This window comes from Bubalus kerabau, chromosome 4 (genome assembly GCF_029407905.1).
Source record: "Bubalus kerabau isolate K-KA32 ecotype Philippines breed swamp buffalo chromosome 4, PCC_UOA_SB_1v2, whole genome shotgun sequence".
Taxonomy (NCBI): domain Eukaryota; kingdom Metazoa; phylum Chordata; class Mammalia; order Artiodactyla; family Bovidae; genus Bubalus; species Bubalus kerabau.
Window position 1 is genome coordinate 24,557,419 of NC_073627.1, and position 22,343 is coordinate 24,579,761.

The 22,343-nt window shown below is 53.5% G+C and overlaps 1 protein-coding gene across 2 annotated transcripts; it reads left to right on the forward strand.

Annotated features, from left to right (window-relative positions):
• The first annotated feature begins 555 nt into the window (after positions 1-555).
• On the forward strand, positions 556-20,867 carry CACNB1 (calcium voltage-gated channel auxiliary subunit beta 1). 2 transcript variants are annotated; one of them, XM_055576010.1, is made up of 14 exons: positions 556-827; positions 3,268-3,354; positions 6,313-6,432; positions 7,354-7,476; positions 8,045-8,181; positions 8,413-8,489; positions 9,847-9,866; positions 10,123-10,203; positions 10,659-10,717; positions 10,902-11,011; positions 11,158-11,309; positions 14,457-14,552; positions 14,984-15,169; positions 17,266-20,867. In XM_055576010.1, the coding sequence occupies exons 1-14, from the start codon at positions 744-746 to the stop codon at positions 17,728-17,730; spliced, it is 1,797 nt and encodes a 598-aa protein (XP_055431985.1). In that variant the 5' UTR covers positions 556-743; the 3' UTR covers positions 17,731-20,867. The 2 variants fall into 2 exon arrangements, with proteins under 2 accessions (XP_055431985.1, XP_055431984.1); XM_055576009.1 differs by lacking the exons at positions 9,847-9,866; positions 17,266-20,867 and adding an exon at positions 8,883-9,037 and having other exon boundaries at positions 14,984-15,378.
• Positions 20,868-22,343: the final 1,476 nt, after the last annotated feature.

Genomic DNA, 22,343 nt, shown 5'->3' on the forward strand with positions numbered 1-22,343 from the left:
CTTGTTGCTGTCTCTGCTGAACTCCTTTTGGACACCCTCCCCACCCCAGCTTCAGCCTCCAGCCATCCAGCACCAACCTATTGGGGAGGGAGGGACCTTTCTGTTTGGCTTAAGGCGATCTGGGACAACAGTGGGGAGAAAGGAGTTAAAGCTGGGTCCCAGGATCACAAGGGCTGGGAAGTTCCGGTGGCCCAGCCTGGAATGGAATGGGGAGACCAGCTAGGAAGAGCGGTTTGGGACGGAAGCGGGGGGCGGTGCCAGCCATGCTAATCCGCGCTCCGGTTCCATCCGCGCTTGGCATCCACTGGTAAACCGCACCCCCCCCTCCCCCCAGCCCCTTGGCAAGGTTTCTAAAGTCCCCCGGAGTGGCCACCCTCACCCTAGGCCAGTCGGAGACCTGAGCTCGCCTGGAGAGGCGTGCGTCCCTGCAGCCTCCCTCCCATTGTCTGTGCAGAGCAAGCGGAGGGGCTGCGAGGGGCGGGGCCGCGACTGGCGGAGGGAGGGAGGGACGGGTGGGAGCGGAGGGGGCGGGGGGAGATGCTGAGCCTTCAGGGGCGGAGGAGGCGGCGGCAGCAGAGGAGAGAGCGGGAGGAGGGAGGGAACGCAGGAAGAGGGCAACCGAAGGCCGGGCCAGGTGGCTGGACCGGGTGCTGGCTACGCTGTTCTCGGTTCCGACGGCCTCTCTCATGCGTTGAGGGCGCCCGGCTGGGCCGGGCCGGCGGCCGGAGGGGAGGCTCCTCTCCATGGTCCAGAAGACCAGCATGTCCCGGGGCCCTTACCCATCCTCCCAGGAGATCCCCATGGAGGTCTTCGACCCCAGCCCACAGGTGAGGTGTGATGGCCGGGATCGAGGGAAGGGGGCCGCTCCCGTGGATCTTGTGGGGTCGGATCGAGGGGGGACCGGGGAGAAAGGGGTTATATGCCCGGCGTGGAGGGGAAAAGGCTCTGCGCCCCCCATCCCTGCCAGTGAATGATTGATGGGCGCTTGGCTGGGAGTTATGCTGCGGTTTTGCAGAGCGGGGAGGAGGCGGTCGGGCCGCCTGTCACCCTCGCCTCCTCCTCTCCCCCGCGTCAGGGGCTTTGCTCCTTGGGTACCGGCTCCAGTGGGTTAAGAGTGTGGGTGCTGGCGGCGGGATCCGTGGGTTGAGGGAGGCTAGAGAGGGAGCTCAGGCAAAGGGGGCGACGCAGAGCACGCTCAGGGGCTCCGGGCGGGTGTGGGTGGAGTGGGGGTGGCACTGGGAGATGGCCGAGGCGGTGGTCAGAGGGCGGTGCCAGCAGGCCTTCAGAGCTACGGACACTGGCCCTCGAGGATGGGGAAGGGACCAGCACCGAGCTAGGCCCCCGTCCCAGCCACTTCAGTTCCACCTCTATATTAAACCACCTCCCCTCCCCCGACACCCGTGTTAGCCCTTCCCGACCCATTCCCCTAGCCCCAGAAAACGCCTCCAAAGTTTGGAAAGTTGGATGGATGCCAACTCACTGTCCTGGAGGGGAAGAAATTGTGTTACCTGGGGAAGGGGGGGGGCCTGCCTCCCCACCCCCACTCACACTTATCCTGTACCCACTGGTTACCCCCAAGAAGGGATATTCTTGGGGGTGGAGGGTGCCGGTGGAGTGACCAGCAGAGTCTGGGGTGGTCGTCCCCAAGAATTTCTCTGGGACATGTCCTTTTCCATTCTGGCAACACCCCAAGTCTAGGGTAGCATTAACTCTTTTCTTGCTGTGGCCAGCCTGGAGCAACTGTAACCACCATGATAGTATGGCTGATGGGCACGTGGGGTGGGGGGGTGTCAGATCAGACCTAAAAATACTTCCCTTCTCCACCCCAGGCCCCTTGGAGCCTGGGAGGCAGCTGACCGGGCCCTTCCTTTCAGCTGTCCCTTGTCCCTCTGGGCGCCACTCCCTTTTCCTAGCCTGGGATAGTGTTGATGTTGTGAAAGAGAGCCTTGTGCTCACTGGGGGAATCCTCTTAAATTCATAGGGATCCTCAGTCCTAGAGGTTGGATATATGTCTGGTTCCAGAGAAGGTGAGGGAGGGAGGATTCTTGAAGGGTTCCCAGGTGTCTCGCCCATCTATCCATCCATCTGCTTGTACTCAAGCCCAAGGAACCAGAGACTCTAGTCTGATTATGGCTTATCTAGCTTCTTTGGCAAAGAAACTCTAGGATGGAGGTTGTGGACAGCGGCTTGGAGGGCCTGGACCTTCAATCATCCCCTCTCACTCTAGATTGCCTGGGGGCTGATGTGTATATGTGAGTTGGGGAGGGCAAAGAAGCAGCCCCCTTCCTAGGAGGCCTGGAAATACCTGAATGGGTGGCTACTTGAGAGGTCAGGCAGTGTCCATGCCACCCAAGCCAGGAGCCCAGCCAGTGGGACTGAGCCCGGCTTCCCGGAGGCCCTGCAGGGGCTGTGTCCTCAGTTTTTCTTGGGGGAGGGCCAAGGGACATTTAGATTTATGCAGCCTGGTGGGCATCATGGGACAGGAAGTGGGCAGTGGCAGCTGAGGGCTAGAGGGCTTGATGTCTCTTGCCCCCTTGGGAAGAGGTATGATCACTGCGATTGTGAAAAGGGGGCTGAAAAAAAGTCCTACCAGGATGAGGGGTGTGCTAAATCTGCCCCCATGGGTCAAGGTTGGGGTTAGATATTTACTTTCCAAATACAGTTTCATGTTCCCTCCCCTCCTCCCTAGAAATCTAATAGTTTTAGGTCTCTTAAGACCAAAGAGCTGCAACTCCCCTCCCCACTCTGCAAAAAACAAGGCAAGAGTTGGGCTCAGGAAAGCCAAGCTGGGCCTGGGTTGGCGATTCCTCTTCTCTCTGGGGGCTATAGGCACACACAGCCCCATTCTGCCCCAGCTGAAGTGGAGAGGGAAGGGGACTTTCCCAGGGGCTGTCTCCACACCCCCAGCACTGCAGGCAGTCTCTCCCTTCCTCCCAGGCCTCTGCAGCCTGCCCAGCATCTTAATTAGCTTTGCTGCCTAATGAGCTTCCAGCTTCTCAGCACCTCCCCTTTCCCAACCTCTGACTTGGTTTGGGGGTTTCTGTGTGTGCTCCCTAGGGCTCTCTTGCTCTGTCCCCCACCCCATGGCTGTGGTCTGGGCCCTCCCTCTCCCTCGGGCTGTACCATCTCAGGAAGATGATGGAGGGGCAGGCTCATGAGATTAGGGAATGATATTGCCAAGGTTTAGCGGTAGTTCTGGACTTGATGGGATGAGGGTTGGGCAAGGGTCTTTGAGATTCTACTCTTGTCCCTTCCTGGCTTCTCCAGGGCAAATACAGCAAGAGGAAAGGGCGGTTCAAAAGGTCGGATGGGAGCACATCCTCGGATACAACATCCAACAGCTTTGTCCGCCAGGTAATGGGGAGGCTGGGTTGAGAGGAGGGAGGTGGCTGGTTGGTGGATACCAGGATTGGTGAGCTGGGTCTGAGGCTTTCTCCAGGCACCCTCCCCCACGTCATTTGTTACCTGCCTAGAACCACCCCATCACCCTTACACCCTATGACCTCCTCTGCATATACTGTCAGCTGTACCCACTCCCTCAGCCCCTGCCCAGCCCCTCCCCCAGCACCAGGCACCAGCCCCTGCTGCCTGCCTGCGTCATCTCATTCAGGGACAGCCTGGCCTGCCTCCTTCTAGCTTGCTTCAGGCTGTCACCCACTCCCCCTGCCGGCTGTCTTCTTCCTTGTCCTCCCCCAGAATCTGTGACAGCATGGGGTAGAGGGAGGTCCTACGAAATGAGGAGCCAGGACATTTAGGTCCCTGGAGCCCTGATTAAGTATGGATCTGGGGAAACGCCCTCCTCACATCCAGTTGTGACTGTTGTTTAATACGCAGAGAGAACGTGTGTTGAGGAGGGTGGAGGAGAGGCAGCAGGAAGTTGATTTTAGAGAGGACTTCAGCCCAGCACCCCTGAATGAAAGGGCAGGGGTTATAACTGAATGGCCTTCTGGGGTCTTCTGTTCTCAGTCAGGAAGTTGCCATTCTCATCTCTGTTCTAACTCTCAACCCCAGGCCATCTCAGGCTCAGGGAGAAGCAGTGAGAGAGCCATGTGGTTGCTATGACTACAGAGCATCTCAACAAAGCCTGGTACCCAAAAAAGGCGAGAGGGGCTTAGGATCAGACAAGGAAGGAGTACATTGAAGAAAAAATGGGCAGGCACATGAGGACAGAGGACAGTAGGAAAGTCAGTCACCCCCAGGCCAAGAGAGAGAGGATGATGCCAGGCAGATCCACTACTGACTGGAGTGAGGCCCTTCTTTTTGATTCTTATGTCTCCACAACCCTTGGCACTTGAAAGCCCAGGCCTGACTTGAGAGGATCAGGAGAGGGACCTTTCACCCCAGGATTCCTAAATACACATACAAATGGGAAGTCCTTTCCCTCATCCCCTGTGTGTGTTGTAGGACTGGGGCAGGGCCAGGGCTAGGAAAAATGACACCGTGTTCAGTGGAGCCCCTCTTGACAGAAAAGGGCCTCATTCCTTCAGTGTTTGCCAACCCAGGGGATCAGACCCCAGTTTCCAATCCTTTCTCCTCTCAGCTCCCCAGCTCTGACCCCCAGTAGGTGGCAGGGAGTGGGGGGGCAGGCCTTGCCACATCTCTGAGCTAAATATACCCTAGCAGTTTGCACATGTAGCAACTCTGCTTGTAACCTGAGCCCCCTGGGGGAACGGGCAGTTTGGGCCACCCCCTAGGCCAGCAGGGCCAGTCACTGAGGGCGCCGGGATGGAGGTGCCCAACCAGACCCTCGTAGTGGTGAGCGGGGGATGGAGTGAAGGTGGGGGTGGGGGGCGGGAGCAGCCCCTCAGGAAAGCTGGTGGGAGGCCTTCACTCCAGCCTATTTCCTTGCCTTCTCACTGTTCCCTTGTCTCCCGCCATTTCTGGTATGCATGCACTTGTGTGTGTGTGTGTGTGTGTGTACGTGTGTGTGTGTTGGGGTCAGTAAGTGCCTGCCCCTCTCCATCTCTGGGTCTGTTCCTCTGGCTCTCCTGGTGGCTGTCTTCCTGACTCTGAGTGCTCAGGAGGGATAAAGAGTAGTTGATTCACTGGTTTTTACTCTTTCCTTTGTATCGCTTTTCCAGCTTCTATGAAAACCCCACCCCACCCCCTGGTTTTCCTCTCAGAGTCTCCCATTTTCCTGATTTGGCTGGGAAACGGATGGGCCGCTGCACTGACTGATGACGAGGGCACTCTGGGGAGATGGGACCTGGTCTTCTTTCTCTCCAAAGTCCCCTCCATACCAGGCTAATGGGCATTCTTGGCCAAGTGACCCCTTCCTGTCTTCAGAAAAAAAACCCTCCCACCCCTGCAGTCTTACCCTTTCGTCACATCCCCTCTGGCCCTTTGTAGCAATAAATCCACACTTCTGGCTCCTGTCCTCACGTTCCCTTGGGGACACAGACACTGAGGGCGCCCCCTGCCTCTGCCCTGTACGCACACGCAGGGACCTGTATGCATTCAGTCATGCACCAGGACATACTACAGAGCACACGCTCCCAAACAGACTTGCACATCCAAGTACACCCGTGAATGAGCATGTTCATTCACCTCCTGGGCTATGTGTGCCTTACACGTGTGTCTGCATTGCTGAGGGAGTTCCTTGTGTCCTGGGATGGTCCGTGTGGTCAAGGCCAGCTTCCTGGCACACCCAGACTTCTAAACCTGCCTTAATGCTGGCAGTTGGCCGCCCTAATGCAAGGGAAAAGCCTGCTTGTGTTCTTCTCTTGATGTGTTTCTCCTGTCTGCCCCACCCCAGGAACCTTGGGTTCTTTTTTGTATCTTATAAGAGCCTAAGGGTTGGGGCTTTCCAGCTTCTGGCAGGGGAGGTAGGATTCTATCTTCCCTCGCCCTTGAGCAGAAGGTAGAAAATTTTTGGGTGGCCCTAGCACATGGAGCAGGCTGCCTATGGCCACCAGTGCAGAGGGCTCAGACCTAAGCTAGTGGCTGTGGCCCCTGGAAGGATTCACTGGGCCTGTGCTGAGTCTGTCTCAGCAGGTTCTGGGAGCAGGGGAGGGAAGGAGGAACAGGGAATGGAGACTGACCGTTGGCACTCCGCCTCTGCACTGCACCCTATCAGGTTCCCACCCCTCCCTGGGCCCCAAGCAGCTGTCCTTGGACCTGCCATAATTCCCTGCTTGTTGCTATCACCCTTTCTAGGGCCACACTCTTCCCAGGGGCCTGCAGACCTCATTCTCAGGCTCTTCCTGTCTAATGCCACCACCTCCTAGCCCTTGTGGTTTCACACTGGTGCCTTCTGTGGCCCAGGAGCTGGGGAGGCGGCATTGGCCCTGAGCTGGCCCTGTCTGTTTTCAGGGCTCAGCAGAGTCCTACACCAGCCGTCCGTCGGACTCTGACGTGTCTCTGGAGGAGGACCGGGAAGCCTTAAGGAAGGAGGCAGAGCGTCAGGCATTAGCCCAGCTAGAGAAAGCCAAGGTGAGAAAGATGGGAGGGGCTGTGCTGGCATTGTTTCCCTTACCTCGTGCCTTAGAGACAGCCTGGACAGACCCGAGTCAAGTCTTGGCCCAGCCACTTCCCAGCGGACGTACGCCTCCCATGTGCCTCTGTCTTTCGTCTGTAAAAATGTAAGCTATAATACCTGCCTCCTTATAAAGTGTAATAAGTGCCTAAAACTCTTTCCACACGTAACAGGAGCTAAACCTTTCCACTCTTTCTGGGTTGGCTCTTACTAGCTGTGAGATCTTAGGCAATTCACTTAACCTTTCTGAACTTCAGTTTTCCCATTCATTCAAGTGAATATGATAATACCACTTTGTAGGATTTTTGTAATGAATAAATAAGATAATGGGTGTGAAACATATAACACAGTGCCTGGCACGCTAAACAGTAGCTGCTATCATTATCACTACTATTATTATTATTACTATGACTATTCCTTCTTGGTGTCATTCTGGGGTCCCCCACAACCTATACTTATTCCCTGATGCCCCCCTCCATCCTGAGAGGACTGAGTTCTGTTTTTTGCTTTTTTTTTTTTTTTACTGTGAAATTTAATATGCATGTAAAAAACTGCATAAGCCATTCAGTGTATACTTTTGTTTTTTTAATAAAATTTTTTTGATGTATAGTTGATTTACAGTGTTGTGTTAGTTTCAGGTGCGCAGCAACGTGATTCAGTTATACATGTATGTTTCATTATTACAAGATTTTGAATATAGTTCTCTCTGCTATACAGTAGGACTGTGTTTACTTTGTGTATAGTAGTGTGTATAATGTGTATCTTAATGAAGAATTTATAAAACAAACCTCTCCATAATCACCACCCCAGTCAGGAAGTTGTACATCCCATTGTGATTTAACTCTCTGGTTGTCATCCACCCTGGGTGCCTCCTCTAGACCAAGCCGGTGGCATTTGCTGTGCGGACAAATGTCGGCTACAACCCATCTCCAGGGGATGAGGTGCCTGTGCAGGGAGTGGCCATCACCTTCGAGCCTAAGGACTTCCTACATATCAAAGAGGTGGGGCGAGACCGCTTGGCATCTGGAGGGAGGGCAGTAAAGTGTGTGCTAGGAGAGGGGCAGTCAGAGCTCTAGTGGAAAAAGACTTCTGAACCAAGCAGAGCTGGGCTAAATTTGCTCTGTGATCTTAGACAAATCTTTCCACTTCTCTGAGCTTCAGATTTTTCACTGGTAACGTGCGATGGTAATACCTAGGTTGCAGGGTTGTTGGGGGGGTTTGTGAAGAGGACTGTTGATGGAGTTGCAGTGTGCCAGGCACACGGAGGTGTCAGCATTTACTTCTCTCCCCACCTTTCCAGGATAGAGCTGACACATGGCGGGAGGAAGGACTCTCAGAACAGGGATATGCTTGGGGTGGGGTGGTCCAGGGCACAAGAGGATGCTGGTCCTAGAGAGCCCTGAGAATTGGGAGCTGTATTCAGAGGCTGGTGCCGGGGCTCTTTGAGGGTGCCATCCCCTGGGCAGAGAAGGCAAGGTTGGGGGTGGTATCCCCTGGAGCTGGCTGCTGGCTTGTACCTCTAATCTCCTTCTTGGTCTCCCCCACCCCACCTGCCGTTGTTGTTTGCAGAAATACAATAATGACTGGTGGATCGGGCGACTGGTGAAGGAGGGCTGTGAGGTTGGCTTCATCCCCAGCCCTGTCAAACTGGACAGCCTGCGCCTGCTGCAGGAACAGAAGCTGCGCCAGAACCGCCTCAGCTCCAGGTGTCTGGCTGGGGGCGGGGCACTCCCACCCCCGGGAGAGGCCAGCCAGCCAGGAGGAGGCCCCAAGGGTTGACCTCATGTTCTGAGGACACAGAGTTGCCCGAGGCCTCACCCGTGGGGCTGGCGACTGAGGGCCGCGGAGCGGGGAGGGGCAGCCTGTGAGAGAACAAGATGGCCCGCCCTCACACCACCTCTTTGCTCACGGCTCCATTTGCCTCTCTGCCCACACAGCAAATCAGGTGACAACTCCAGCTCCAGCCTGGGAGACGTGGTGACTGGCGCCCGCCGCCCCACGCCCCCTGCCAGTGGTAAGAGCTGCCGCCGCCCCAGGGGTGGGGTGGAGCTCCTGGCTGGGGTGGTCTCCCCATTGCCTGTCCCTTCCTTTCCCTGCAGTAAGGGGTATCCCAATCCTGAGTCCTCCAAACACATCCATGAAGAGCAGGGCAGCCCCCAAGCTGGGCTGGTCAGTCAGCACCCATTCTCTCATGTCTGTCCTCTCCCATTTCTTCGGTAGCTCCATCTCTCCTCCTGACTGCCCCGCCCCCTGCCCCCCATTCATTTCTCCCAGCCCTGTTCCATTCACCTCTTCTTCTTTCTTTTCTCCCCATCCCATCCCCGCGTTCTGTACTTGTGTCTCCATGTCCATCTCACTCCTCCCCACCTCGCCTCCTCCCTCCCTCAATCCTGACTCTCCGGTCCAGGTAATGAAATGACTAACTTAGCCTTTGAACTAGAGCCCCTAGAGTTAGAGGATGAGGAGGCAGAGCTCGGGGAGCAGAGCGGCTCTGCTAAGACTAGTGTTAGCAGCGTCACCACCCCGCCGCCCCACGGCAAGCGCATCCCCTTCTTCAAGAAGGTAATTCTTGCTGCGTTCTTGTGAGAGGGGAGGTCAGGGCCCAGCTCTTTGGTGGGTGGAGGGGGGCTGGAATGGATTCAGATGGGGTATCGGCCTGATTTTGTGGGGATCAGGCCTTCCTGCCGAGAAGGAGGGAAGGGTAGAGTGGCACCCAGAATGGGCACGTCTGTCTCCATACACAACCCCACTCTGGCCTTCTTGCCCAGAAGGGATGGTTCTTGCCATGCAAGCAGCCCTTCTAGCCCCCGCCCCCCAACTGAAAGCAGATCTGGTTGTAATGAAACCCGACGTTTCCCCCTCACTACCAGTGGCCTATTTATGTTTGCCCTTGCCCCCACACGTGAAGGGGAAAGTGGAATGGTGACTCTTCTTTGCCCTTTTCAGATTAGGGTGCCCAGGGATCTCCTGGCTGCAGAGCAGGACAGTTAAGGGAACCCTTACAGTGGGCAGGTTGGCCTGCACTGGGGCCAGGAGATGGGCACCAAATTAGGGGCTATCACTCTTTCCAGCTCTTTTCCAAGACCCAGAAAAGGGGTACAGGATGTCTGAATATTCCAAAGTTCACCGGACTGGCTGTCAGTCCCACTCCTGGCCCTGATCCAGGGCCATCTCTGGCTCCCCCTTGGCATGGGGTCCCATCCCCTCTCTCTGGCTCTGTCTGTCACTAACACGCATGCCCTGTTATCTCTCCTCGTCCGCCCGCTCTCCCTCCCTCTCTTGTCCTGGCTCCTCCCTTGCCCTCTGCCCCCTGCCTGGGTACCCTCCCCTTTCTCCTCCCCCTCCCCCATCTTGGCAATCTCTGGACCCAGCCAAACAGAAGCAGAAGTCGGTGAGTAGCACAGCTTTCTATGTTTCCCTCCCCACCCTCTGGGATGAGCTAGGGGGACCTTCTAACACCCATTCCCATATCTGCCCCCATTTTCCCCCCACCATTCCTGGTTCTCCCTCCCCACCCCTACCCTGATCCCCCACATCTGGGCTTTGGGACCAGGGGGAGGAAAGGATGCATGGGGGAGCCTGGAGGCAGAGGGAGAGGGGCTAATGCCATCTCCACTCTGGGGTTTCCCCTCCCTGCTTCCCCCCAGACAGAACACGTGCCCCCTTATGACGTGGTACCTTCCATGAGGCCCATTATCCTGGTGGGACCGTCGCTCAAGGGCTATGAGGTAGGAGCCCCTAGAGGGGCATAGGGACCAGAGGGGCCCAGACTGCCAGAAAGACTCTGTAAGGTCTTGAGACTCCAGAGACATCCCCCAGCAGGGTCTTCCCAGGATTTCCTCCCCAGAGGGCTACAGACCTTTAGAGACCACCCCCTTCCCCAGGGGGGCCCCAACCCATGGGGAGACCCAGTCAGAAGGGTCTAGTCTTCTCAAAAATACCCAGAAAAGTCCTCCTAGAGATTCTACCTGAAAGGATCTCTGGAATCAGAGACCCGAGTGGAGGCCCCTCAAACTCAGAAGGATCACTTCCTCCCCTGAACAGGGACTCCTTCATCTCAGGGATTAAAGAAGAAAATGGAATGTCAGGGGGCAAATACCTAGCAGTCTACCCTTCTTGAGAGCTTTAAACACCTGACATCTCCTCCTCCTACTCCACCCCCCACCCCCCGCCCCAACTTCAGGTTACAGATATGATGCAGAAAGCTTTATTTGACTTCTTGAAGCATCGGTTTGATGGCAGGTAAGCCCTTTGGAGCTGGCTCTCCATGCCCAGCATGGTTCTCTGCTGCTGGGGTTGGGCAGGATGACTTGAATGACAATCCTGGAACTCTTGGACTGAGGGCTACAATGCTGTCCTGGAGCCTGGGGAGGAAGCGGGACATTTTAGCCCACCCTGAACCCTGACACTTTGCTCTGCCCCCCAGGATCTCCATCACACGTGTGACAGCAGACATTTCCCTGGCTAAGCGATCAGTCCTCAACAACCCCAGCAAACACATCATCATCGAGCGTTCCAACACACGCTCCAGCCTGGGTGAGCCCATCCCTTGACTCTGCCCCCACCCTGCTCTGGGGCCGGATGTGGGAATGAGGGGGCATCTCCAGAAACACTCTATCTGCCCACTGCCTCCTGGGAGGCTGCCTTACATTTACCCCTTCCCCATGACTCCACTCGCCTAGCTGAGGTTCAGAGCGAGATCGAGCGGATCTTTGAGCTAGCCCGAACCCTTCAGTTGGTTGCTCTGGACGCCGACACCATCAACCATCCAGCCCAGCTCTCCAAGACCTCACTGGCCCCCATCATTGTTTACATCAAGATCACCTCTCCTAAGGTGGGTACAAGACCCTACTGGGGACAGGAGTGCTCTGGGTGGGCTGCCTGTGTTTAAGCCCCAGGTACTGCTTACTAATCATGTGACTTCATCTCCTCAAGCCCAGATTCCCTTCTCCATCAAACTCCATTGTCTGGATATTGTGAAGATGCAACCTAATGTGAATACTTATCACTTAGCAAACAATCTGGTATAATATACCTCATCGTGTATTAAGTGTTTTAAATATTATTATTAGAGTTGTGCAGGTTAGTCCCCTGTCTCTGCTTTGTTGACCTCCCATCCTTAGTCCAGAAAATAGAAACAATTCTGTGTGTTCTGCCTCAGTGTCACCCAGCTACTTGGCAGTTGGAAAAAGACCTCTCCTGTCTTTTTTTTTTCTCCTGTCTTTTTATTTCAGCCCTTTTTGCTGTACTGCCCTCATTTAGACCTTGATAGAGATGAACTTGGTAGGAAGACTGATTTACTTCTTTGTCATACAACAGCTCCTTTAATTTCCCCTCCTAGACATTAGTGGTTTTGAGAAACGTGGAAGGTGAGCCAAGTTGAAGGATTTTTATAAAATGTTTGTTTATTTGACTGCTCTGGATCTTAGTTGTGACACATTGGGTCTTTAGTTGTGTCTTGTGGGATTTTTAGCTGCAGCAAACTCTTGGTTGTAGCAATTGGGATCTAGTTCTCTGACCAGGGATCGAACCCAGGCCCCTTGCATTGGGAGTGCAGAATCTTAGCCAGTAGATCACAATGGAAGTCCCTAGGTGAAGGATTTGAAGCTAGAAGACGGCATGAGGGTCAAATCCTAGCTCTGAGCGGCTTATTTTAATTAATTAAAGTTTGTTGTTGTTTTTTTGGTTGTATTTTATTGAGCTTTGGATCTTGGGGAGATAATTTAGCTTTTGCACAATTTCTTCACCTACAAAATGGGAATTATAATCCTTGTCTTGAGGTAGTGATGTAAAGAGCCCAGAGTTCTGTCTGATGAAGGCAATCAGGGGTTAACATTGCATGATAGCACCCTATGTATGAGCTAAGCACCCAGTTTCTAATGAGTATAAAGGGGAGGATGGGATTTAAGTACTTCCTGAGGTGGTTGAAAGAATCAAATGAGATAATGGATGCAAAAGCACTTTGTGAACTAGAAAGTAACACACACTTCCATTGCCCTCGCTGAGCACTGACTGAGGTTAAGGGTGGGGACTCTGAAGCCGGGCTGCCTGGGTTTATGTCCCACCGCTGCCACTTACCTACTGGCTCTGCGCTCTTTGGGCAGGTCACCTGACTTCTCTATGCCTCAGTTTCCTCATTTGGAAAATAGGAATCCTTAGGTGATGTTTGTGAAGATTAAATAAACAAATTAACCATGGTACCTATTGAGTGCTATATGTGTTCAATTCTTAAAGATTTTTATTTTGAAGTAATTTCAGATTTATAGGAGAGTCGCAAGAACAGTACAAAGGATCACCTTTGAATACCCTTCACTCAGACTCACTACTTTTTTAATGGCTCTTTAGAAATAAAATTCACATCCATTCAATTCAGCCATTTAAAGCATACAATTTAATTTTTTTTCAGACTCACTAATTTTGAACATTTTGCCACATCTACTTTATCTTTAGGGCTTCCCCCATGGCTCAGCAGGTAAAGAACCTGCCTGCAGATGCAGGAAATGAAAGAGATGTGGGTTTGATCCCTGGGTCAGGAAATGAAAGGATCCATGGAGGAGGGCATGGCAACCCACTCCAGTATCCTTGCCTGGAGAATTCCCATGGACAGAGGAACCTGGGGGGGCTATAGTCCATAGCGTCACACAGAGTTGGACATGACTGAAGTGACTTAGCATGCACACACTTTATGTATGTCTGTATTATGTATATATGTGTTTATATATATATATCTTTTTTCTTGAACTGTTTAAGTTGTAGGTCTTGTATTTCTTTATCCCTCAAAATTTCAACATGTATTTCTTAAGAACAAGGACCTTAACTTACATGTCAAATTCAAGAAATCTCACTAAAATACTGTCTATTTTCAGTTTTCACCAGTTGTCCCAAAAATGCCCCTTATAGCAATTTCCCCTTCAATCCAGGATCACGTGTTGATTGTGCATTTAGTTGTTAAATCTCTTTAGTATTTTTTTCTTCTTTATTTCATTTTTTTTCTCCTTAGTAATCTTTAAGCTAAAAATCGAAGAAGGGCTTTTCTTCGATTCTCATGAGACTATCATTTTTGAAGAGTACAGATCACTTATTTTGTAGATTGTTGCTCAAGGTGGGTTTGTCTGATGTTTCCCTGTCAACAGATTGAGGTTTTGCATTTCCGGTAGGAATATTACCCAAGTGATGTGTCCTTCTGAGTGCATTACATCAGGAAGCATAGGATGTTGGTTTGTTGTATTGTTGGTACTGTTAACTTTGACCACTTAGTTAAGGTTGTAGCTTTATGTCTAGCTATTATCATTATTATTATTGTTATCATTGAGAGGAGGATTATAATAGTGACTGCCTAAAGGCATTATTGTCAGGACTAAATGAAAAGAAGGACTTTCCTGGTGGCACAGTGCTAAAGCATCTGGCTAGCAATGTGCAAGTCATGGGTTTGTTTCCTAGATCGGGAGGATGCCTGGAGAAGGGAATGGCAACCCACTCCAGTAGTCTTGCCTGGAAAATCCATGGACAGAGGAGCTTGGCGGGCTACAAGTCCATGGGGTCGCAGAAGAGTCAGACACGACTTATCAACTAAACAACAACAACAAAATGAAAAAAAGCACAGACCAGTGCCAAGGCATAGCAAGTGTCCCTATCAAGGATGGCTGCCTGTTGTTAACACGGAGGGGAAGTTGGCTCAGAATGAATGAAACCTGTAAAGAAGGTTACAGGGGTTGGGAAGGAGAATCACTGCCCTTCATACAACTACTGTTGGAATGTCCCAGGGGAGGCTGGCATGAGACTCAGGAGAGAGCCTGAGCTTTCTGTAGGATGGACACAGGGCTGGTGAGGTCATTTCTGAAAAGGCATCCAGGGCTGAGCGTCATGGAATGTTCCCCCAGCCCTGATACTGTCTCTCCACGTTGGCTCCAACCAGGACCTGCCTCTCCAGGTTGGTGCATTGCAGGGTCCCTCTAGCTCCTCTTTTCTGCTTACCAAACAGGTTCTTCAGAGGCTCATCAAGTCTCGAGGGAAGTCTCAGTCCAAACACCTCAACGTCCAAATAGCGGCCTCAGAGAAACTGGCGCAGTGTCCCCCTGTGAGTGCTCAAAGGGAAGGGAGGGCATTTGGGTTCTCCTGGTTTCCTCTGGCCTGCTGAGAGAATGACCAGGAACACCTGGGTCCAGTTCAGAGGTGCAGATGGATTGTCTGGGAAAAGAGGACTGGACAGGCAGTTAGAGACTGTGTTCAAGTCCCAGAAGCACCACTTCTCTATGGAGAGTTAAGCCCCTCTCCACACCTTGGCTACCTTATATATAGAATGAGGAAGCTGTAATATCTAGGTGCTAAGACCTCCTTATATATATTTAATTTACATATCTGAGAGCCCTCCTCTTCCCGAACATCCAGAGGTTTCTTTTTAACTTTGTCCTTCAACCCCTTGACTCCACCCACTGCCCCCAGGCCACACCCTCACCCCTTGGTCACGCCCAGCTCATCCCAGCCCTGCCCTTAACCCCGCCTCCACAGGAGATGTTTGACATCATCCTGGATGAGAACCAATTGGAGGACGCCTGCGAGCACTTGGCAGAGTACTTGGAAGCCTATTGGAAGGCTACACACCCGCCCAGCAGCACTCCGCCCAATCCGCTGCTGAACCGCACCATGGCTACTGCAGCCCTGGCTGCCAGCCCTGCCCCTGTCTCCAACCTCCAGGTACAAGTGCTCACCTCACTCAGGAGAAATCTCAGCTTCTGGGGCGGGCTAGAGGCCTCGCAGCGAGCCAGGGCGGTGCCCCAGCAGCAGGAGCACACCGTGTAGGTGCCCCGCCCACCTCCCCTTCTGCCCAGGGCTCGGAACTGAGTGCAGGGAACTTGGGGAAGGAAGGGAAAAGTTTTATTTTGTAAAAAATGTGGTGAGTGGCAGCTTCTGGTGTCTGTGGTTTTTGATGGGTTTGGGGCTAGCTGGTGGGGCCTATCTGGGCCTGGTCTCCTAAGACTATATCTGCTGCCTTGGGGGCTTCTGCTTTGGGGGCCTTGTAAGATAAGAGACTAGGAAGAAACAGAGGAAAACCAATGTATATTTGCTGGACTCTACACCCGTTTTCGGAGAAGGCAATGGCACCCCACTCCAGTACTGTTGCCTGGAAAATCCCATGGATGGAGGAGCCTGGTAGGCTGCAGTCCATGGGGTCGCACAGAGTCAGACACGACTGAAGCGACTTAGCAGCAGCAGTAGCAGCAACACCCGTTTTAGACTCAACAGAGGTCATAGCATTTTAGACGCAACAGACCCACGGCCCTCAGACCCAGGGAGTCCCACAGAGCAGGGCCCCCTCAGACAGACTGCCCCCTGCTCCAGAGCCCTAATCTCCAGGGGTTCTCAGAAGAGACCCAAAATGAAGCATATTCTATGAGTTTCTATAGAACCTTCCACCCTTCTTCCAGTTAAACAGATTCCAGGAAGATCCTCCTATGGGTGCCCCACCCTACCTTGATCTCCTATGGGAGCCATGGCCTATTTCTGAGGTCAAATCACTAAGTATTGGGTTCTAGATTAGAGCCAGAAAAAACCCAGGAAATCATTCTAGACCACTGCTTTTCAAATTTGTTTTCAGCACCAGAACCCATTTGTTCACTGAATCTTATGGGAAGTTCAGTGTGTAAATAAGGCATCCTTGCTCTGCTTGGAGAGGGCTAGTGGCTTGGCCTCCACTTTACCTCCACGGGGACCCCTGAAGCACTCTATGTCCTGTCCATCTACCCCAGAACTCCAGGGAATGAAAATTGCTGCTCTAGCCTAATCCCCATCACAGCACCACAGAGAAACTGGGCCACCGAGATGGGAGTCACTGCTCAGGGTCACACAGCTTGAAGTGGCAGGGGATGCACTAGAACTCAGGCCTCTTGGCACCCCACCCAGCAGCCTCCATGGCCATCTTCATGTGACATTGGTGCTGAGGACACTGAGCCATCTCATCGTTGCCAGTGGGGAATAAAGACCCATCAGCCTTCCCCAGTATTCTTGCCTAGAGAATCCCATGGAGAGAGGAGCCTGGTGGGCTCCTGTCCATAGGGTCGCACAGAGTCGGACACAACTGTAACGACTTAGCATGCATGCATGCATTGGAGAAGGATGGCAACCCACTCCAGTATTCTTGCCTGGAGTATCCCAGGGACAGAGGAGCCGGTGGGCTGCCATCTACTGGGTCGCACAGAGTCAGACACGACTGAAGTGACTTAGCAGCAGCAGCCTTCCCCAGCCTGAAGCTCTGAGTCTTTTGAGGGCAGGGGAGGAATCCTATCAACCTTGGAGACTGTCACCTGACTCAGAGTGGAGTAGGGAGAAGTGTGGAGTTCTGGACGCCTATGATTAGGGTCCTGTTGGGCTGAAGGAGCTGCATGAAATTCTCTTTAGTATGTTTGGGGCAACGACTAATCCAATCAACCACTAACAAGTGGCAATACTAATGAGCTGTTAATGATTTAGCCCAAGACAGCATTAATGAGTGCCTCGAGGAAGTGACGACTAATTGTTCATGGGTTCTCTACCATGATTACCAGGAGAGTCATGCCTTCTCACACCTAAGAAGGTCGGGCACCCCTTCTCCTAATGGAAGAACAAATGCCTTGAGTTCTGTCCTCTGGCTGGGCTCCAGAGCCGGTTGCCCAGCTGCCCAACCCCTAGGGCCAGCACCCTCCTCCTTCAGCCAGGCTGGGTGTCTTGGTGCCTTCACTAACCTGCCTTGCTTTGTTGTGTTTCTCTCACTCCTGCCTGATCTGCATGGTGTGTACCGTCTGTCTGCTAACCAGGGACCCTACCTTGCTTCCGGGGACCAGTCGCTGGAACGGGCCACGGGGGAGCACGCCAGTGTGCACGAGTACCCGGGAGAGCTGGGCCAGCCCCCAGGCCTTTACCCCAGCAGCCACCCGCCAGGCCGGGCGGGCACCCTGCGGGCACTGTCCCGCCAAGACACGTTTGATGCCGACACCCCTGGCAACCGAAACTCTGCCTACACGGAGCTGGGAGACTCGTGTGTGGACATGGAGACTGACCCCTCCGAGGGGCCAGGGCTTGGAGACCCTGCAGGGGGCAGCACCCCACCAGCCCGACAGGGATCCTGGGAGGATGAGGAAGAAGACTATGAAGAGGAGCTGACCGACAACCGGAACCGCGGCCGGAATAAGGCCCGCTACTGCGCGGAGGGCGGGGGCCCAGTTCTGGGGCGCAACAAGAACGAGCTGGAGGGTTGGGGGCGAGGTGTCTACATCCGCTGAGGGGCAGGGGCTACACAGTGGGAGGAAGGGCTCTTGAGCCCAAGGGAGGGGAGGGACTAGGGGGCTCACCACGGAGGTGTACCTTGCCTCCAGGGGGCGCTGTCTCCCTCCTTTCAGATGCCTTTGCTCAGATTGGGGTTCCTTTGGTGGTAACCTTCCACCCAGCTCCTGGGAGTCCCTTAAGCCTCAGCGGCAGGTTTTTACCTACCTGCTGTGGATGTATGGAGGATGCCCACCTTTCTGCAGTATCCCCTTCTCCACCTCAGGGGGCTCTCTCCCCTCACCCAGAGAAAAGGTGCACTTCCTTAACTCCTTCTACTCCGGGCTCTAAATGAGGGCCCTAAAATGGTGTGGCCCTTTCTTTTTCCACCCTGGAGTATTTGGGAATGGGGGGGAGGGGCTTTTCCTGGAGAGGGAGACCACAGACTCTCACATGAGGGCTCTCTTCCCCAAACCCCGGATCCAGCGTCCTTTACCATGAGCCCCGCCCCCAGCACCTGCCCGCAGCTTCCTGGCTTCATTGTCTGGGAGGTGAAAGCTACAGCAGTGGGAACTCCATGGGGAGCTGTCTCACGGAGTGGTCTGGATGATGCTGGCAGGCATCAGGTGCAGTGCCCTGTGCCTGCCCAGGACCTAGAACCCTGAGGAGGAGGCTGCCCCAGATGCTGCTCCCCGTCCCACCACCTCCATGCCTCAAGCCTTTGCCTACCCCAGGAATGAGCTTTGCCTACAACATCCCTTGCCTGCTGCCATCAGAAGAGGGGGCCCCTCTGCATCTGAGCCCCCCATCCTCTCGTCACCTGGGCCCATGGAACACTCTGATCCGCCTCATTTTGAAACCAAAAAAACTGCTCCTTCACTCTCACCCTGAGGCCCCAGAAAAGAGGCCCTATGGTTGGTGCCCCAGAGTTAATCACCACCCCAGGGGTTGCCTCTGGATGTCAGATCTCCCCTGGGGGGTGGGGGGCTTGACTGCTGCTGCTGCTGCTCTGTATTTGCCTCTTGTGATCCTGTCCTTTACCCATGTCCACTCCACCCAGGAGAGGCCTTGGTACGCCCTCTGCTCTGGAGTGTCCCTCTGCCTAGCATCCCATTGCCCAGCAGCCCTGCCCCCCAGCACCCAGCTGGGCCAGAGAGAGCCGATTGTGCCAACGAGGACTGGGCCCTGCTCGGCTGCCCGCCTCAGGGATGGGCACCTCATGCCTGTCTCGCCACCTCCTGTGCCAATGTTGTCCCACCCCACCCCTCACCTGGGGCAGGGTGCAGCTTCCACTTACTGGTTAGAAGAGACCACTGCCCAACCCTCCCCCTTTCCTGTCTGGTGTCCCGTGCCCCCATCTGTCTGTCTGTTCGTCTGTACTACCCTAGAAGTATTTTGCCACATATAAAACCGCCGTCCTGTCCTTTGCGCCGCCTCCCAGGCCTGCTTCTTTGTCCCCATCACTCGCCACTTGGTTGCCAGCCTAGGTGTGTGGGAGCTGCTGACCTGCAGGGAAGGAGAGTGAAGCGGTGGGCGTGGGAGTCAGCTGCCCCCTGAGTGATTTGCTCAGCGGGAGAGATGGTGCTTTGACTTTCGACTCTGACACATTATATTCAAGCCTGACAGGAGCTTCGTGGCCAGTCTCAGCTCCACTCCGCCCCAAGCCCCATACCTGTCCTGTCTCCTCATAAGTAGAGCCAGGGAAAACCGGAAACTGTAGAGGGAAGTGGAGTGTCCCAGATGTCATTCAGGGGATCAGATCCAGAGCCACTGGCTCACAGTCTTAGAAGCATGCATGTTTTTCTGCTCCTGTGGCCTCAGCTGCTCCCGGGCTCTTCAGGGAGAGAAGGGCTGAACTTCCGGCTTCCTCCACTGATGCCTCCATGACAACCCCCACCCCAGTCACTGCTAACTAGCCTTGTGAGAGAGAAGGAGGTATGTTTTTTTTTGGGGGGGGGGGATGGGTGGAGAATTGGGAACTCCCCCAGTTCCAGACTGAAACAAAAGGCCAGGAAGAAAGTCAGCAGGTGAGAGTGACAGTTCCTGCCTTCATCACCCTGCAGGATGTGGACTTGCCTGCCTCACACAGCACCCAGAAACCATTTCTCCACTCTCCTGGTTCTTGTTTTTGGGGTATTAGACCCAGATAGTCCTGTCCAGAGTGTGCATGTGTGTGTTTGTGTGTGTCTGTGTGTGTATAGAGGGCAATGGACATTCAGACCCTCCAGATGAGGGGTTAGCAAACCCAAGGAAAGAGGAACTGGACAGGCCCACAGGTTGAGTGACTGGCTCATGGTCAACAGGGAGTTGATGGCAAAGCCAGCACTGTTGGGACTGGAGCCCATTCTGCCTCCCATCGTGGTGCTCTTCCCCTTGCATTGCAGTGGAATCAATCTTTCTTTCCTGTGTTTAGTAATTGAGCAAACATTTATTGAGCATCTACTATGTACCAGGCACAAGTCTTAAGTGGGAGCAGCAGACAGTTCATAAGGGAGCTCTCTGATGTGGGAAGCAATGGGTCTTAGGGGAACCTGAAAGAGAAGTCCCTGCCTTAACCTGGGGAGATCGGGAAGGGCTTCCTAGAGGAGGTGAGGCTTGAGCAGAGTCTAAAAGGCTGGTTAGGAGTTGACCTGCAGAAAACCAGGGAAAGTATTCAAGGCAGAGGAAGCAAGTGACATGCATGACACATTCTTGACACTTCACTAGCAAAGGGTGCTCTCAAGGTGAAGGGAAGAGTGGGGTCACAGGAGCATAGATTTGAGGCAGCCTAGCTGGGAAACAGCTGCAGCGCTCCAGGTGAGAAATGAGGGTTTGAAGTGGAACAGGTAAGGAGGTGGTGGCTGCAAGAGACAAATAGTGTTTAGGATTGAGAGTTCTTGGAGAGCAATTGGAGGTGGCTAGTGAGAGAGATGTGAGAGTTGGACTGTGAAGAAGGCTGAGTGCCAAAGAATTGATGCTTTTGAACTGTGGTGTTGGAGAAGACTCTTGAGAGTCCCTTGGACTGCAAGGAGATCCAACCAGTCCATTCTGAAGGAGATCAGCCCTGGGATTTCTTTGGAAGGAATGATGCTAAAGCTGAAACTCCAGTACTTTGGCCACCTCATGCAAAGAGTTGACTCATTGGAAAAGACAATGATGCTGGGAGGGATTGGGGGCAGGAGGAGAAGGGGACGACAGAGGATGAGATGGCTGGATGGCATTACTGACTCGATGGACGTGAGTCTGAGTGAACTCCGGGAGTTGGTGATGGACAGGGAGGCCTGGTGTGCTGTGATTCATGGGGTCGCAAAGAGTCGGACTCGACTGAGTGACTGAACTGAACTGAACTGTGTGAGAGAGAGAGAGGCATGTGGATGACTGTGGGTGATGGTCTTCCCAGAGATAGAGGAAGCAAGTGAAAAAACCAGGTTAGAGGCAGACATTAGTTTTGGACAAAGTGGGCACAAGCCTAAGTGGGAGCCGCAGACAGCTCCTCCTGTGGGAGGACATCCAAAAGGGAAAGAGCAGAAAACAGGCTCTGTCTGGGCTCCACAGAGAACTCCATCTGCAGTGGATCCTGGTATTTTCAATCAAAGGCAGGGATCATTAGCTTCAGTTTACAGATAAAGCTCTGTGAGGTTAAGCAGTTTGACTATAGCTACACAGCCATCAAGCAAGGACTTGAACTGAGATCTTCAGATTTCAAGTTCCGTGGTGTCCATGACCTCCAAGTCTTGTGCTGATTCCCCTGGCCCAGGGTGCCCTGGTTTCTGCAAGGGGAGGGGTGCGGGGCAGGAAGAAGCAGGTGTCCGAGTATGTTTCTGTCTTCTCGCCGTGTGCCTTCTGCTTGAAATTGCATTCGCCCGGAACTTGCAGGCAGGGGCGTTTCTAGGTGGTTTGGAGATATTGAGCGATGAGGGGAGAGAGATTCTTGTCTCTTGGTAACCACCAACCCTCAACCATCACACGATAAGCATGTTGGTGGTTGTCAACATGTGAGGATTTCAACGACCATGAAGTCGGTTCGGACTAGGCCCAGAGAGGCTGATGCTCCTACCGCAGCCACCTCAGGGACTCAGGAACTGAGATGCTGGGGACACCTCCTACCTCCCTCCTTGACTGCTTCTGTCTTTTCAGTAGTTTCTGCCCCAGAGTGAGCTGAGGTCAGAGAGATTGAAGCTTTCCCTCATGCTAAAAAATGAGAGCTGAGTTGTGACCACCAGGACCTGGGAGCAGGCCAGAAGATGGGGTGGTTTCCAGCTCAGTAACCTCAAGAAAAAAATCTTAGCCCCAGTAATCACATCAGCAGACAAGTGTGCCTTGGCTCCCTTCTAAATCAGGCCTTCCCTCCACTGACTCTTTTTTAGTTGTTTTTTGGGTGTGTATATTTGTCTCCCTAACTAGATGGCAAGCTCCATAAGACCCGGACAGGGCCTGTTTTGTCTGCTTGGCATGTTTCTAATTCCTGACTCATATTTGTCAAATAAATGAATGAGTGCCCCCTGAAGATCCTACCGCTGGGCCTCACAGCAGAGGCAGCTCATGTCTGTTTACTGAATGTGCTCCAGTGAGCAGAAACAGTCACTTTCAATTCTGCAATTGATGGTGGGGGCAGGGTGCACTAAGAGGTTCCTTCCCTCTTCCCACCCTCCAA